Source organism: Mandrillus leucophaeus, unplaced genomic scaffold (assembly GCF_000951045.1).
Source record: "Mandrillus leucophaeus isolate KB7577 unplaced genomic scaffold, Mleu.le_1.0 Scaffold98, whole genome shotgun sequence".
In the NCBI taxonomy this organism is placed as follows: Eukaryota; Metazoa; Chordata; class Mammalia; order Primates; family Cercopithecidae; genus Mandrillus; species Mandrillus leucophaeus.
The window spans coordinates 2,543,286-2,560,527 of NW_012110696.1; the positions used below are offsets into that span (position 1 = coordinate 2,543,286).

The window sequence follows — 17,242 nt, forward strand, 5'->3', positions numbered from 1 at the left end:
GCCTCGGCCTCCCAGAGTGCTGGGATTACAGGCGTGAGCCGCCGCGCCCGGCCTCCCACAGTGCTGGGATCACAGGCGTGAGCCGCCGCACCCAGCCTCCCGGAGTGCTGGGATCACAGGCGTGAGCCGCCGCACCCAGCCTCCCGGAGTGCTGGGATGACAGGCGTGAGCCACCGCGCCCGGCCTTGCCTGGAATATTTTTGTAATGGAAAAATGACATGGGAGAAGTCATTCTTCCTGGCTTTGAGGCTTAGTCTGAAGCCACAGAAATCAACATTGCGGTGATGGCAGAGAGACATGTCTGTGGAGAGAAGAGAGGACTCAGAAATAGGCCACACAAGAGAGACCAGCGGAGCTTTGACAGAGGCAGGAAACCCATTCATCAGATGGCGCTGGGTAGCCGTAGGCAAGCCCTGAGCCCACATTGTACAGAGCAGCTCGTCAGAATCAGCCAGAGATGGAGACGTAAACCCGCAGGGCCTTTATAAAGGAGAAAACCTTTGTGGCCTGGCGCTGGGCAGCGTTCGTAGACTCACCACCCGAATCACACCCATAAGAGGACAGATGGACACAACTTCAGAGCTCTGGGCATCTGAGCTACGGACTGGGAGAAGATATTTCCAAACCGCCTATTTGACAAAGGACTCATGTACAGAATATAAAAATACAGTCAAAAACAAACCCAAAAGCAATCCAGTTAGAAAATGGGCAAGAGAAGGCCAGGCACAGTGGCTCACGCCTGTAATCCCAGCACTTTGGGGGGCCGAGGTGGGCGGATCACGAGGTCAAGAGATCGAGACCAGCCTGGCCAACATGGTGAAACCCCGTCTCTACTAAAAATACAAAAATTAGCCGGGCGTGGTGGCGATGCCTGTAATCCCAGCTACTCGGGAGGCTGAGGCAGGAGTCTCTGGAACCCAGGAGGCAGAGGTTACGGTGAGCCAAGATTGCACCACTGCACTCCTGGGTGACAGAGCAAGACTCTGTCTCAAAAAAAAAAAAAAAAATGGGCAAGAGACATGCAGACACTTCCAGCACATCAACATCCAATGGGCGGGAAGCAGAGGCCGAGACACCCGGCACCACCGAATGCCGGCACAGAGGAGGATGGGGCGCGGGGGAGGACGGCGCGCGGGGGAGGACAGACTGCGTCTCTCGCATTGCCGGGGGGATGAGCCGCGTGTCTCTCGCATTGCCGGGGGACGAGCCGCTGAAGTGGCAGGGTCACTCTGTAGAACAGGCGGTCATTTTTCTCCTAAGCTAAACACAGCTACTCAGCTACGGTGGGACATAGGCATTTATCCCAGAGAAATGGAAACTCATTCACGCAAAAGTCCGTAACAGGCATTCAAAGATGTGTTGGTTGTAGCCAAACAGTGGAATCAGCCCGGGTGTCCTACAGGTGAACGGTTGAGTAGGTGGTTCCCACACCACCAGATGGCCCTCGGCAGGAGGGGGAGTGGCGGATGCCCCGGACCCGAGGGACCTGTCCTGAGTGAAGAGGTGCCAGGCTAGAGGCTGTGGCTGTCAGTTCCGTTCTAGAACATAACTAAGAAGACAGCCCGGGCGTGGCGGCTCACATCTACCATCCCAGCCCTGTGGGGAGGTGAGGCCAGCGGGTCTCTGAGCCTAGGAGTTTGAGACCAGCCATAGTGAGACCTTGTCTCCAAAAAACAAAAAGATGTCAGAACCATAGTGAAGCATCCAGGTCGTGATTGCTGTGGTGCTGAATCTGCGTGCAATCAGTGGCATGACCCTGTACACACATAACACAAGTCCAGCTGGTCACATCTGATGGCCTCTAGGTGGTGCGGCTGCCTGGGCTCAGTGCTTCTCTGAGGTTGTGAGAGACGCCCTCCCTGGGGGATACTGGGCGCAGGTGCTCAGGGTTTTTACAGCTTCCTGCTATTTTAATTATTCCAAAATAATAAGTTAAAGGATCAGGCCAGGCATGGTGGCTCATGCCTATAATCCCAGCACTTTGGGAGGCCGAGGCAGGCAGATGACAAGGTCAGGAGATCGAGACCGTCCTGGCTAACATGGTGAAATCCCGTCTCTACTAAAAATACAAAAAAAATTAGCCAGGGGTGGTGGCGGGCACCTGTAGTCCCAGCTAATCAGGAGGCTGAGGTGGGAGAATGGTGTGAACCTGGGAGGTGGAGCTTGCAGTGAGCCAAGATCCCACCACTGCACTCCAGCCTGGGCGACACAGCGAGACTCCATTGCAAAAAAAAAAAAAAAAAAATTAAAGGGTCAGCCCTGATTTGATGTTCTCCGAGAGGCAGTGGCCCTCCAGGACGCTACAGATGGGACACGGCCCCCAGCCCCCGTGGACAAGTCCCGGGTCTGCCTTGGCTCATGGGGGTGGGGGTGCTGCCTCCACAGCTGCCCGGTCCTGGCGTCTGCCCTCCACCGAGAAGGTTCCTGTCGCCGCAGTACCTGGCCTGTGCGGCCAGTCCCTGGAGACCTTCACACATGTAGGTGGAGCCGGCACCTCTGTCTGGACGGCCTCGGGTGATCAATGTTCTGTTCTGCAAACCTGTGTTTTCCAATAAACTTGGTGTTCTGAGTTCTAGAAACGGTGGTTGCCCCGCACGGACAACCAGATGCCGAGTTTCTGACCTCCGTCTCCACAGGCTCACCAGCTGGATTCCCTCCTGGTGGCTTTATTCCCAAAACGGCCACCACAGCCAAAGGCAGTGGCTCCTGGCAGACAAGTCGGCCGCCAGCCCAGGGCGCCTCATGGCCCCCTCAGGCCAAGCCGCCCCTCAAAGCCTGCACACAGCCAAGGCCTAACTATGCTGCGAACTTCAGTGTGATCGGGGCACGAGAGGAGCGGGGGGTCCGCGCACCCAGCTTTGGTGAGTCCCCCACTCTCTGTTGCTGTGGAATTTGCAGAGACCGCCCTGAACTGGCTAAAGGTAGAACCTGTGTTTTCTTCAACTCGGAGCCCAGTCCTGGGACAGGCATGGCCGAGCCACTCAGAGAAGGGCGCAGTTTCTGATGTGTGTCTGCTGGTCTCTCTCCGGGTCAGGCCTCTGGGTCCCTCTTGTTCCAGTGACACCCGCTTGACCTGTTTTTAACAAATGGCCTTTGCAACCCTGTCTTGTCTTCCCTCTTCTCTTCTGTGGAGGCATTAGGGTGGGAGCCCTATCCCCGGGGGCGGCGGGTGGAATTGGGCCTGTGTGTCTCTGCAGAAAGTTTCTGTTCTTAGCTGGGCTTCGTGGCTCACGCCTGTAATCCCAGCACTTTGGGAGGCTGAGGCGGGCAGATCGCTTGAGCCCAGGAGTTCAAGACCAGTCTGGGCAACAGTGAGACCTCCTCTCTACAAAAATTGTGAAAAGTAGCCGGGCGTGGTGGCGCGTGCCTGTGGTCCCAGGTATTTGGGAGGCTGAGACAAAAGGATCACTTCAGGACTCAGTGATCCTCCCTTGGCCTTGGGAGGCCAAGGCTGCAGAGAGCCGAGATCGTGCCATTGCATTCTGGCCTAGGCGACAGAGTGGAGACCCTGTCTCAAACAAAAAAAAGTTTCTGTTCTTTTCTAGCTCAAAAGCCAAAAGTGTCTGAGAACGACTTTGAAGATCTGTTGCCCAATCAAGGCTTCTCCTCCAGGTCTGACAAGAAGGGGCCAAAGACCATTGCGGAGATGAGGAAGCAGGACCTGGCTAAAGACACAGACCCGCTCAAGCTGAAGGTGGGTGGGTGGGCAGCTCTTACTGGGAGCCCAGAGGCCTCAACCCAGGGCCCCTGGAGAATCTGCTGTGCCACACGGAGCCAGCGTCTCCAGCCAGGGACCTGTCACTGCCAATGGGCCTGGCAGCCCTCGAGGACAGGGCGGCCTGAGGCCTGGTGGGCAGGGCAGGGTCAGGCCCCAGGCCGTGCTGCTCCCCGTGTGCCCAGATGACTCAGCGCTGATGGGGGCGGGCATTACAGGAGTCAGTGCCCCTGGGTGTCTGCAGAGACTGTCGAGGGCAGTCATCTCCTGGGGGCTGCTCTGGGCGCTGAGCCTCCCAACCTAGGGCGCTCACTGGGGGTGAGGGTGCAGCAGTCAGGGTGTCCCTGCGCCGGCCATGAGACGTGCCCTGCTGTGTGGCTTGGCCAATGGCCAGCTCTACAGGCCACATGCGCCTGTGACCTTGGGGTCCTTTCACAGGCACCAGGGACCTTCCCCTTCTCCCTCTGAGTCTGGGGCCTGGGATAGGCCAAGGGGTTGCACCACCAGAACCAGCGTTTGTGTCCCCAGTGAACATCTGGCTGAGACATGGGTGTCTCTGTCCCAGCCTCTGGCCCCAGGCCCTGGAACACGAAGGCCACCTGGCCCTGTGTCGTCCGGAGTCGGCTCTGTATAGTTGAGGGCGGGGCGTGCAGTGGGACTTTGTCTGTGAGCTGGGCTGAGCCCACCCCACGTGACCAGGCACTTCCTCGGCATCATGCCTCAGTTTCCCCAGTGCAGAGGAGGAGGGCAGGCAAGCACCCAGGGCTCAGCAAGCTCCGTGTCTCCCGCAGCTCCTGGACTGGATTGAGGGCAAGGAGCGGAACATCCGGGCCCTGCTGTCCACGCTGCACACAGTGCTGTGGGACGGGGAGAGCCGCTGGACGCCCGTGGGCATGGCCGACCTGGTGGCCCCGGAGCAGGTGAAGAAGCACTACCGCCGCGCGGTGCTGGCCGTGCACCCCGACAAGGTGAGCAGAGCTGTCGGGCGGCTGCCGGAGGCCTTCGGGGGTGGGTCGCGGGGAGATCCTGCCCTGGCCGCCCACGCGTGCTTGTAAGAGGCGCTTACACCGCCCATCACCCACAGGCCGCGGGGCAGCCGTATGAGCAGCACGCCAAGATGATCTTCATGGAGCTGAATGACGCCTGGTCAGAGTTTGAGAACCAGGGCTCCCGGCCCCTCTTCTGAGGCCGCAGTGGTGGTGGCTGCGCACACATCTCCACAGCTTGGGAGCTGTCGTGGGACCTGGGTCCCCACCGTGAGGGCCCCATGGGCGACGGCAGATGTGGCCAGAGTGGGGCTCCGAGCCCCGGGTCACCGCCTGCCCAGCATTCCAGGCACAGGAAGAGAAAGCATTCCAAAGCCTCTGATTGTTGTTTCCTTTTTCTCCTCCCGAAGGAACAGCTGATTCATGCTCCTCCCACAGTTGTCACGTCTGTGATTTATTTGGTGTTTCCGGCGTGGCCTCTGGAGCACCAGCACATGGTGAGCCCCGCGGCTGGTGCTCATGGGCCCTGGTGTTTGCACCGCACTTTGTAATCAGTCCCGTGGTTGTCTGTACAGAATTAAACTATTTTCCGATGACTGCTGTCTCCAGTGTGGATCCGCTCGTCCAGGAGCCGTTCACCAGCTGGGGCGCAGGACTGTGCTTCCTCAGCAACCTTGCTGTGGCTGGATTGTTGCAGGGCCTGAGTGGAGAGGAGAAGAGGGTCCCGGGGCTGCAGGGGCTCTGGGCAGCTCTAGGGGACCATGGAGCCCAGCCAGGGCAAGGCCAATGTGGGGGCCCCTGCAGTCCCCAGACCCCACCTCCTCCACTCGGTCCCCACCCCTCGGCCCCAGGACTCCTCTCTCCTCTCCACTTGGCCCCTGCCCCTGGGCCCTGGACCTGGGAGCAAAGGTGGGCTCCACACTGCCCCTGTGCTAACCCCGCAGGGCCAAGGCAGCATCTGGGCTTTCGGGCGGCTGGAGGACCAGGGGCCCGTGGAAGGAGAAGGTGACCGTGGCCAGCTCCCACCCCACAGCAGACTCGAGGAGGCCCTGAATCACACAGCACTGAAGTCACCGCCAGGCTCTTCCTGTTTTCAGAGAATAATGACTTTACATTTGCTATGCACCCGCCACTATTTTTAGCTCTTTTAAAAAATAATGAGAACCTAAATAGGTGCTGAGATTTTCACATCAAAGTTGTCTGGATTCCGGCTCCGGGTCTGGCCACCCCGACTCAGACGCTCCTGCTCTGGGGGCAGCTCAGGCCATGCTCCCTCTGGGCTCTCCAGCCTCAGCCCTGTGCTGTGCGGCCCCCTCCTCTCCTGCTGCCGCCCACGTCACGCCCAAGCTCCAAACTAATCCCCCAGCCCCTGCCCCTCCCTCGCCCCAGACCCTTAACTCTGAAAGCTCGGGTCCCTTCTCCCCACTAACCTCCCATGGCCTGTGGCAAACCCAGCCACCCTGCCTGGACAAGCGAGTGCACCTCCCTCTGGCTGGCCCCACAGCCTTCCTCTGTCAGGGGCCTGAGCCTCTGGTTGTGTGTAGAGGGCAGCGGGTGGCCGGTCTAGGCTGGGCCGAGATTGTGGAGGATGGAGGAGGGTGTGGAGGGCAGCAGGTCACCGGTCCAGGATAGGCCAAGATGGAGTGCATGGAACAGAGGCCAGGACCGTGGAGTCTGGGTTGCAGGACAGGAAAACCCCCATCCAGGCTGACCCAGCTCAGAAGGGAGCCTGCGGCCCACACCTGGCCACGCTACTGCCAGAATTTCTCCTCTTCCAACCGCTCAGCTCAGCATGGAGACGCGCAGGTGCACAGGCATGTACAAGCCGCGCGCGCACACAGACGTGGCTGCACAAGGTCACACACGGTGCTACCCAGACACCCACACGTGAAAAGCCCAGGATGCACCATCTTCCCAGCCGGCCACTGGCCTGAGTCCTGCCCACAGTCACCAAGGCTCCATCCCGCGCGCGGGAGCCCTGTCTGCCATCACCGAGCCTGTGGCTATGCTCTGTCCTGCACATGGACACAAGGTCATCTTTGCAGGGTCATAATGCATGGACCATCTGAAGCTCTAAGAGAGGCTGCACCTGTGTGACACCGCCTTGTGTGACCGCATCTTCTCGGTGACTTCATGGAGATACAAATCCCAGCAGCCAAGCATCGATGCTCACATCACTGGCCCTGGGGGAAATGCAAGTTGGAGCCACAGCAAGATGCTGCCACACCCATTAGGGCAGCCAGTCAAGAAGACCCACCAAGCCAAGTGTCCCCACGCATGTGGAGAAGCCCACGCCCTACTCAGTCTGGGTGGGAGCTTAAAATGGCACAACTACTTTGGAAAACTGCTTGGCAGTTTCTTCAAAAGCAAAATAGAGGCCAGGTGCAGTGGCTCACGCCTGTAATCCTAACACTTTGGGAGGCCGAGGTGGGTGGATCACCTGAGGTCGGGAGTTGGAGAGCAGCCTGACCAACATGGAGAAACCCCGTCTCTACTAAAAGTACAAAATTAGCCGGTCGTAGTGGCGCACGCCTGTAGACCCAGCTACTCGGGAGGCGGAGGCAGGAGAATTGCTTGAACCTGGGAGGTGGAGGTTGCAGTGAGCCGAGATCATGCCATTACACTCCAGCCTGGGCAACAAGAGTGAAACTCCGTCTCCAAAAAAAGAGACACAGAAATTTCGTGTGCAATTTAGCAATCCGCTCCTAGGTGTTGACCCAAGAGAAATGAAAGGGCAAGGCTACGCAGACATGTTCTGGAACAACCCACGATCCACGCACAGGTGGGCACGTGAAGGAGCTGTGTGCATCCACGCACGGGTCCTGCTCAGCACGGAGAGGGGTGAGCTGCTGCTGTGATGGCAGCACAGGGCATCCCCGAGTGTGTTAGTCCATTCTCACACTGCCATAAACACATATCTGAGACGGGGTGATTTATAAAGAAAAGAGGATTAATGGACTCACAGTTCCACGTAGCTGGGGAGGCCTCGGGAAAGTTACAATCATGATAGAAGGCGAAGGGGAAGCAGGCACGTCTTAGCTGGTGGGAGGAGGGAGAGCGAGTGAGTAAAAGGGGAAGGTGCTGCACGCTTCCAAACGCGCAGATCTTGTGAGAACTCACTATCCTCAGAACAGCAAGGGGAAGTCCGCCCCAGGATCCAGTCACCCCCCAGCAGGCCCCTCCCCTGACGTGGGGATTACAGTTTGGCAGGAGATTTGGGTGGGGACACAGTTCCAAACCATACCGTCAGAGAAGCAGCGAGCTCAGTAAATGGGGCCAGATCAAAAGGAGGGAGGTAGTGAACAATTGCATTCGTGTGAAATTCCAGCAAATGTGAAGTCCTCAACAGGCCAGCAGCAGATCCGTGGCTGTCGGGGGTGGGCGGAGGAGGATGTGCTGGCTTCAGGCAAGCACGCGTCAAATGCCTCAAACTGTGCTCCTCAAACGTGTGCAGATTGCATTTCTGTCCTGCGGGGGCTCAGACCCTCAATAGTAAGCTCCAGTGGGTGAAGCAGGCTGCTTTCCAGGTGGCCTGTGACATCCCCCAGCCCCTAGATGTCCAGCTGCCCTCAGGCCACCTCCCTGGGCTCCCATGGGCCTCCTCTCCCTGTGCCCCTCGGGGACCTCCAGGGCTCTGAGGAAGGCCAACCCCAGAGATGTGGGCATCTGCCCCAAGATGGAGGCCCCCGCCGACTCTGTGGGCCTCCAAGTGGGAGGACTTGGCTGCAAGGAGATGACGAGGGCACTGAGTCATGCAGGAGGCCAGTGTGCCTGGAACGAGGTTCAGATCTGGGGGAGGGGCTGATTTTGTCCCTGAGCTGCTTTTAGCAGAAAAGCTGAGCGCTGAGGTCAGCTGAGGCGGAAGTCCTGCTTATGCCTTCATCTCCAGGAGCTCATCCCCACTCCTGCATTGTGGCCGTAGCTCCAGGCAGCCGCGCACTGACCCCACCCCACAGGCCTGGGTGGAACTGAAGGTCCAAGCCCCATGCCAGACCCTCATCCAGGCAGCGACCCCTGGGCACAGGAGGCATGGCAGGGACACCAATTTCCTCCTCCTCCTGTCAGTTCGGGCAAAGATTCCAGGGCCACAGACCACCATCTGGCTGCCCCAAACTGCTTTCTCCAAAAGAGCTTGCTCCAAAGCTTTGCCCACCGAGTCCTGCAGCTGCTCAGTGTCCCGCCGGGCCTCACCTTAGGTAACAAACAGCAGTAGCCTCAGCAGCAGCTGGCTGTTCTTACCTTCACTACCTCCAGGAGCTTTGAGCAAAATTACAGCAACCCAAGGGCAGGGGGAGGCTGTGCTGCCAGCGGAGGGTGGCCCCTGTGTGCATACCAGCACTCAGAGCCCCTTCAGATGGGGTGGGAACCTGCCCCCAGCCCCGGGTGTGCCGGGCAGTCACACGCAAGCTGAGGATGCTGGTTTCAGGTCTGGGGCACCCGCTTTGTGGAAGAGGTTGCAGATCCTGTAGATGTCATGGGCCTTAGATTAGGATAGAGGGGGCTTCTGGCTGGTCTAATGACTGGAGAAGGGCACAGAAGAGGCAGGTCTGTGTGGCACAGCCCCCACATTCTGGCCTTGGCACTTCCCCAAGATCAAACTCGAAGTCCCTGCTGCCAGCCCCCTCAGCTGCTGATATGGTTGCCTCTGTGTCCCCACCCAAATCTCATCTCTAATTGTAATCCCCACATGTTGAGGGAGAGAGGTGATTGGATCCTGGGGGTGGTTTCCCCATGTTGAGTGAGTGCTCACAAGATCTGGCTGTTTGATAAGTGTGAGGCTCTTTCCTCTTTGTGCACTCCTGCCGTCTTGTGAAGAAGTGCCTGCTTCGCCTTCCACCATGATTGTAAGTTTCCTGAGACTTCCATAGCCATGGGGAACTGTGAGTCAATTAAATCTCTTTCCTTTATAAGTCACCCAGTCTTGGGTGTTTCTTTTTTTTCTTCTTTTTTTTTTTTTTTTTTTTTTTTGAGATAGAATCTCACTCCGTCCCCCAGGCTGGAGTGCAGTGGCGCAATCTCGGCTTACTGCAAGCTCCACCCCGCAGGTTCACGCTATTCTCCTGCCTCAGCCTCCTGAGTAGCTGGGACTACAGGCGCCCGCCACCACGCCAGGCTAATTTTTTGTATTTTTAGTAGAAATGGGTTTCACCATGTTAGCCAGGATGGTCTTGATCTCGTGACCTCGTGATCCGCCCACCTTGGCCTCCCAAAGTGCTGGGATTGCAGGACTACAGGTGTGAGCCACTGTGCCTGGCCTTTTTTTTTTTTTTTTTTGGATGTAGTGTTGCTCTGTTGCTCAGGCTGGAGTCAGTGTCGCAATCTCGTCTCACTGCAACCTCCACCTCCCGGGTTAAAGCAATTCTCCTGCCTGAGCCTCCCAAGTAGCTGGGATTACAGGCACACGCCACCATGCCTGGCTAATTTTTGTGGGGTTTTTTTTGTTTTTTTTTTTTGAGACGGAGTCTGGCTCTGCGGCCCAGGCTGGAGTGCAGTGGCGCAATCTCGGCTTACTGCAAGCTCCACCCCGCAGGTTCACGCTATTCTCCTGCCTCAGCCTCCTGAGTAGCTGGGACTACAGGCGCCCGCCACCACGCCAGGCTAATTTTTTGTATTTTTAGTAGAAATGGGTTTCACCATGTTAGCCAGGATGGTCTCGATCTCCTGACCTCGTGATCCGCCCGTCTTGGCCTCCCAAAGTGCTGGGATTACAGGCTTGAGCCACTGCGCCCGGCCTAATTTTTGGATTTTTAGTAGAGATGGGGTTTCACCATGTTGGCTAGGGTGGTCTTGAACTCCTAACTTTGTGATCCGCCCACCTCGGCCTCCCAAAGTGCTGGTATTACAGGCGTGAGCCACTGCACTGGGCCCCGGGTATTTCTTTATAGCAGTGTGAGAACAGACTGTTAGAGCTGCATAGCCAGAGACCCTGGCTATGCCCAGACTCCTCTTTCCTGGGTCAAGCAGAGTGGTTGCTGTGGTTCCTGCCATGGCTCTGCCAACCCCCAGCCCAGGAAACCACACCTCAGGCCAGACGTCCTGGAAACTGAGGTGGGTGGATCACTTGAGATCAGGAGTTAAAGACCAGCCTGGCCAACATGGTGAAGTAAGTCTGGCCTTACTTCAGACTTTGCTCTGGGAAGGTGCCTGGGGACCTGGCACCACCACCTGCTCTCAGCACTGAAACACTAGGATCATCCATGAGGCATGAATAGCAGTCCCCCTGGGGCCCTCACATCACAGCCAAGTGGACATTGTCCATGCTTACTGGGTGTGTTGTAAAAACAAAGCCACAGTCGAGACTTCACTCCCACCTTGATGGAGTGACAGGAACCAGACTAAAAAACTAAACAAAATGTACAAAACCATTTGTTTTTGTTGTTGGTTTTGAGATGGAGTCTTGCTCTGTCCCCCAGGCTGGAGTGCAGTGACCCAATCTCAGCTCACTGCAACCTCTGCCTCCTGGGCTCAAGTGATTCTCCTGCCTCAGCCTCCCGAGTAGCTGGGATTACAGGCGTGTGCCACCACACCCAGCTAATTTTTGTATATTTAGTAGAGACGAGAGTTCCACCATGTTGGCCAGACTGGTCTTTAACTCCTGATCTCAAGTGATCCACCCACCTAAGTTTCCCGAAGTGCTGGGATTACAGGCCTGAGTCACCACGCCCAGCCAAAACAATTGTTTTTGGACATTGAGGAGCATGCAGCATAGAACAGGGGCCCTGAGAAGAGGGAGCCACACATTCCTGGCTCACTGCTAGGGCCACTGTGGCATGGGACAGTGGCCCTGAGGGAAGCAGAAGGAGGTCAGAGTTCAGGGGTCCTGAGGCAGAGCCCAGCCAGGAGGGATCTCTGGGGAGAAGGAGCCCTGAAAATCTTCCTTGGCCTCCCCTATGTTGCTAAGTACTGGGATACAGGATGTAAAACCGTACAAAGTCAGGCAGGAAGACTGGGAGCTGGGAGCTGAACAGTCCACAGGAAATGAAAATGACACCAGATGGGAACGCCATCTACATGAGGGACCCAGAGTGATGGAAGTGTGAATATGTTGGTAAATAAGACCCTTTACTCCTTTTAACATTTATTTATTTATTTATTTATTTTTTTTTTGAGACAGAGTCTTGCTCTGTCGCCTGGGCTGGAGTGCAGTGACCGAATCTCAGCTCACTGCAAGCTCCGCCTCCCGGGTTTACGCCATTCTCCTGCCTCAGCCTCCTGAGTAGCTGGGACTACAGGCGCCTGCCACCTCGCCCGGCTAGTTTTTTGTATTTTTTTAGTAGAGACGGGGTTTCACCGTGTTAGCCAGGATGGTCTCGATCTCCTGACCTCGTGATCCGCCCGTCTCGGCCTCCCAAAGTGCTGGGATTACAGGCTTGAGCCACCGCGCCCGGCCTTAACATTTATTTTAATAATTGTGCCCCACTGTAATCCCAACACTTTGGGAGACTGAGGCAGGAGGATCTCTTGAGCCCAGGAGTTTGAGACCAGCCTGGGCAACATAGCAAGACCCATCTCTATTAAATAATAATAATTAGGCATGGTGATGGCACCTGTAGTCCCAGCCACTGGGGAGGCTGAGGCGGGAGAATCGCTTGAGCCTGGGAGGTTGAAGCTGCAGTGAGTCATGACTGCACCACGGTAGTCCAACTTGAGTGACAGAGCAAGACTCCATCTCAAAAAATAAAAATTTTAAAAATAATAAAAATAATTGTTAAAGCTAAAACAATAACAATGCATGGTGGGGCTTATGGCATACATAGAAGTAAATTATCGTGAGCTTCTTAATTTACAGAGGTGTGTGTCACTCATCTCACCAGAGGCTGGTGGAGATTAGGTACGCTGCATGTCACAAACTCTGGAGGAACCTGTGAAAGTGAAACAGAAAGATGGTGCCAGTAACACAACAGAGGACAAAAACACGGACTCCTTAAAGAAATCAGGGAAAGAAAAAAACAAGGAACAAAGAATAAATGAAAAAAATGCAAAATAAATAGCAAGGTGGTATACATAAATTAAAATGTAAAAATTCCAAATAAAAGGTAAATATTTTCAGACTGAATAAAGGGCAATTCAGCTATATACGGTGTATATAAATCCACTTTATATATAAAGACACATATAGGTTAAATGTGACAAGATGGAAATAATACAACATACAAACACTAATTATAATTAAGCTGATGTGGCCATATTAACATCAGACAAAGCAGACTTCAGAACAAGGAATATTAACAGAGAAAAAGAGAAGTAGCCCATAATGATACAGGGTTCTATGTATTAATAAAATATAGGCCTGGCACGGTGGTTCATGCCTGTAATCCCAGCACTTTGGGAGGCCGAGGCAGGCAGATCACGAGATCAGGAGATCGAGACCATCCTGGCTGACACAGTGAAACCCATCTCTACTAAAAATACAAAAAATTAGCCAGGCGTGGTGGCAGGTGCCTGTAGTCCAGCTACTCCGGAGGCTGAGACAGGAGAATGGCGTGAACCCAGGAGGCAGAGCTTGCAGTGAGCCAAGATCACAACACTGTACTCCAGCCTGGGCGACAGAGTGAGACTCAGTCTCAAAAAAAAAAAAAAAAAAAATTTAATGTTCCCAAATACATATGCAGACAATAACAGAACTTGGAAATATATAAAGCAAAAACTGACAAAAGAAGAAAGAAGTAAATTCACAACTATAACTGGCTACCTCAACACTCCTCTTTCAGTAATTGATAGAACAAGTAGACATAAAATCAGTAAAGATATAAAAGATTGAAAAACAAACTTTAATATATATTTATAGCATATTCCATGAAAACACTGAAGAAATCATTATTTTAAGTACATATAAAACATTCATAAAGATAGACCATTATGAATCATAAAAAACTCAATAAATTTAAAAAGACTGAAATAATACAAAGTATGTTCTCTGACCTGAATAGAATTAAATTAGAATTCAATTGCAGAAAAAAAAAATCTGAACCACTCCCACCCCAAGCTATTTGAAATTTAAATAACACACTTCGAAAATAACCCATGGGTCAAAGAAGAAATCACAAAGTAAATTAGAAATACTTGATTAAAATGAACATCAATGTGTCAAAATTTGTGAGAGACAGAGTGATGCTTAGAGGGGAAAAGTACAGGTTTAATTGCTTACATTAGAAGAGAAAAAAGACCAAAAAGTAAGAGTAAATTAAACCCAAAGAAAGCTGAAGAAAGAAAATACAGAGGAGAGCATAAATCAATAGAATAAAAAATAAAGAAAAATCGATGAACTCAAAAGTTTGTTTTTTGAAAAGATAAATAAAATTGGTAGATTTCTAAGTAGACTACTCAAGAAAAAATTACCAGTATCAAGAATAAAAGGGAAGCTATTACAACAGCACTTATCGGCATTAAAAGGATATTAAGGAATATTATGAACAACTTTATGCCAAAAAAATTTAATAATTTACATAAAATGGGCAAATTCTTTGAAAAGCATAAATTACCAAAACTGACTTATACAGACATTTTGAAACATCAGAACAGGACTGTATCAAATCAATTGAACTTGTAATTAAAAACCTTCTCAAAACAACAACAACAACAAAGATTTAAAAACTCCAGACAGGTTTACTTTGAAATCTATCAAACTTTCAAGGAAATAGTAATACCAAATCTATACAAACTCATTCAGAGAATAGAGGAGGAAGACACGTTTCCCAACTTAGTCTATGAAGTCAGCATTCTACTGATATCAAAACCAGACAAAGACATTACAAAGAAAGAAACCTACAGGCCAGTCCAGTGTCTCTCAAGAATGAACACAGACGCAAAAATGTTTAACAAAATGCAATCAAATTGGATTCAACAATATATAGGTGTGAGGGGGCAGGGGGTGTATCCAGGAATGTAGCATTCACTTAACGTTCAAAATGAGTCAATGGAAAATAGTGTTTCATCTGGAAACTGCAAAATTAATAACAAAATAAAATACATAAACACTGAATAAAATGAGTCAATGTAATTTACCACATTAATAGAATAAAGGAGAAAACTCATAAGGTCATCCCAATATATACAGATAAAGCATTTTACAAAACCGAACTATTTGCGGTGAAAACTGCTGTAGTTTGGATGTGGTTTGTGCTCACCAAAATTCATGTTGAAATTTGATTCCCAATGTGGTAGTGTCAGGAGGCGGAGCCTAGTGGGAGGTGTTTGGGTCATGGGGGCAGATCCCTCATGAATAGATTACTTTCTTCCCAAGGGGTTGTTAAAAGAGTTGTTAAAAAGAGTCTTCCCCACCCCATCTCTCTCTCTCTCTCTCTCTCTCTCTCTCTCCACTCTTGTCATGTGACCTCTGCACATGCTGGCTCCCCTTCTGCTTCTGCTTTCAGCCATGAGTGGACTAGATGAAGTTGCCCAATCTTGAACTTCCCAGCTGCCAAAATTGTGAGCCAAATTAACCTCTTTTCTTTAAAAGTTACCCAGCCTCTAGTCTTCTGTTATAGCAACAGAAAACAAAGACCAAAACTCATAGCAGGCCAGGTGCAGTGGCTCTTGCCTGTAATCCTAGCACTTTCAGAGGCTGCGGTGGGTGGTCACCTGAGTTCAGGAGTTTGAGACCATCGTGGCCAATGTGGTGAAACCCCGTCTCTACTAAAAATACAAAAAATTAGCTGGGTGTGGTGGCGGGTGCCTGTAATTCCAGCTACTCTGGAGGCTGAGGCAGGAAAATTGCTTAAACCTGGGAGGCAGAGGTTGCAGATCGCGCTACTGCTCTCCAGCCTGGGCAAGAAGAGCGAAATTCCATCTCAGAACAACAAACTAACAAACAAACAAACTCATAGCAAACTAAGGGTGGAAGGGAATTTCCTTAATCCAAGGAAGGGCACCTGTGAAAAACCTACAGCTACCATCATACTTAATGGTAAAAGACTGAATGTTTCCCTTGAGAAAAAGACGAGGATGTCTATCTTATCATCTCTTTAGCATTGTACCAGAGGGTTGATCCCAGCCAATAATAGGGGAAAGGCATAGAGAATGGAAAGGAAAAGGAAAACTATTTTTAGACACGTACACCATGACTAGGCTTGTAGAAAATCCTGAGGAACCTACAAAATATATAACTAGAACTAATAAGCAAGCATAGCAATGTTGCAGGATACAACAGCAATATCAAAAATCAATTTTGTGAAAAACAAGGTAAATATCTTAAAATGAAGTCAATAAGAAAAAAGAAAAAACCATTTTTGTGCCTACAAAGTAGTAGTGAAAAGTTGGAAATAGAAATAAAAAATATGACTTACAAGAACATCACAACCACGAAACACTTTCAGGTAATTTTCACAAATATCTGCAAAACCTATTTACTCATAAAATTATTACTGCAAAAAATAAAAATAAAAATCCTGCCAATTTTTTTTTTTTTGGAGACTGAGTCTTGCTCTGTCCCAGGCTGGAGTGCCGTGGTGAGATCTCAGCTCAGTGCAACCTCCCCCTCCCAGGTTCAAGCAATTCTCCTGCCTCAGCCTCCTGAGTAGCTGGGATTACAGGCACATGCCACCACGCCTGGCTAATTTTTGTATTTTTAGTAGAGATGGGATTTCATCATGTTGGCCAGGCTGGTCTCAAACTCCTGGCCTTAGGTGATTTCCCCTCCTCAGCCTCCCAAAGTGCTAGGATTATAGGCTTGAACCACAAAGCCCGGCCAATTTTGTTGAAATTTAAATAGAACTAAATAAATGAAGGGGCATACCATGTTCATGGATTAGAAAACTCATATTAAGATGTCAATTCTCCCCAAACCAATCTATGCATTCAATGTAATCCCAAATTCCATCAGACCTTTCCATAGAAACCAGCCAGCTGATTCTAAAATGTATATGGAAATGCAGCAAACCTAGAAAAGCAGAAATCGGCTGGGCGCAGTGGCTCAAGCCTGTAATCCCAGCACTTTGGGAGGCCGAGGCGGGCACATCACGAGGTCAGGAGATCGAGACCATCCTGGCTAACACGGTGAAACCCCGTCTCTACTAAGAAATACAAAAAACTAGCCGGGCGAGGTGGCGGGCGCCTGTAGTCCCAGCTGCTCGGGAGGCTGAGGCAGGAGAATGGCGGGAACCCGGGAGTCGGAGCTTGCAGTGAGCTGAGATCCGGCCACTGCACTCCAACCTGGGCCCCGGAGTGAGACTGAAAAAAAAAAAAAGAAAAGCAGAAAGCGTTTTGAAAACGGACAAAGTTGAAGTACTTACCTACCTGCTTCCAGGACTGGCTGTAAAGCTACAGCGGTGAAGATGTGGTGCTATTGCATAAGGATAATACACAGATCAATGGGACAAAACAGAGTCTAAAAATAGACCCACATAACCACGGTCCATTGATTTTTGACAGAAGTCCCAAAGAAGCCAATGGGGGAAAGAAAAGCTTTTTCAACAAAGAGTACTGGAATTGGGCTCCCACAGAAAGAAAGGAAAAGCCCTTATCTCATAGTATACAATCCCCACCCATTGGTTTCCATCCCCATTGGACCGTCCTCTCAGCCTCAGAGTGGGCCCCACCCAGC

The 17,242-nt window shown here is 51.8% G+C and overlaps 1 protein-coding gene across 3 annotated transcripts in view; it reads left to right on the forward strand.

The window, feature by feature from the left end:
* The window catches only part of GAK (cyclin G associated kinase), an 85,849-nt gene extending 80,551 nt beyond the window's left edge, over nucleotides 1-5,298 (forward strand). For all 3 annotated transcript variants that reach the window (XM_011970891.1, XM_011970892.1, XM_011970893.1), the window contains 4 exons: nucleotides 2,637-2,861; nucleotides 3,546-3,694; nucleotides 4,507-4,683; nucleotides 4,800-5,298. In XM_011970891.1, coding sequence (XP_011826281.1) covers nucleotides 2,637-2,861; nucleotides 3,546-3,694; nucleotides 4,507-4,683; nucleotides 4,800-4,901 — 653 coding nt within the window. In that variant the 3' untranslated portion in view covers nucleotides 4,902-5,298. The remainder of the gene's footprint in view (nucleotides 1-2,636; nucleotides 2,862-3,545; nucleotides 3,695-4,506; nucleotides 4,684-4,799) is intronic.
* The last annotated feature ends 11,944 nt before the right edge of the window (nucleotides 5,299-17,242 follow it).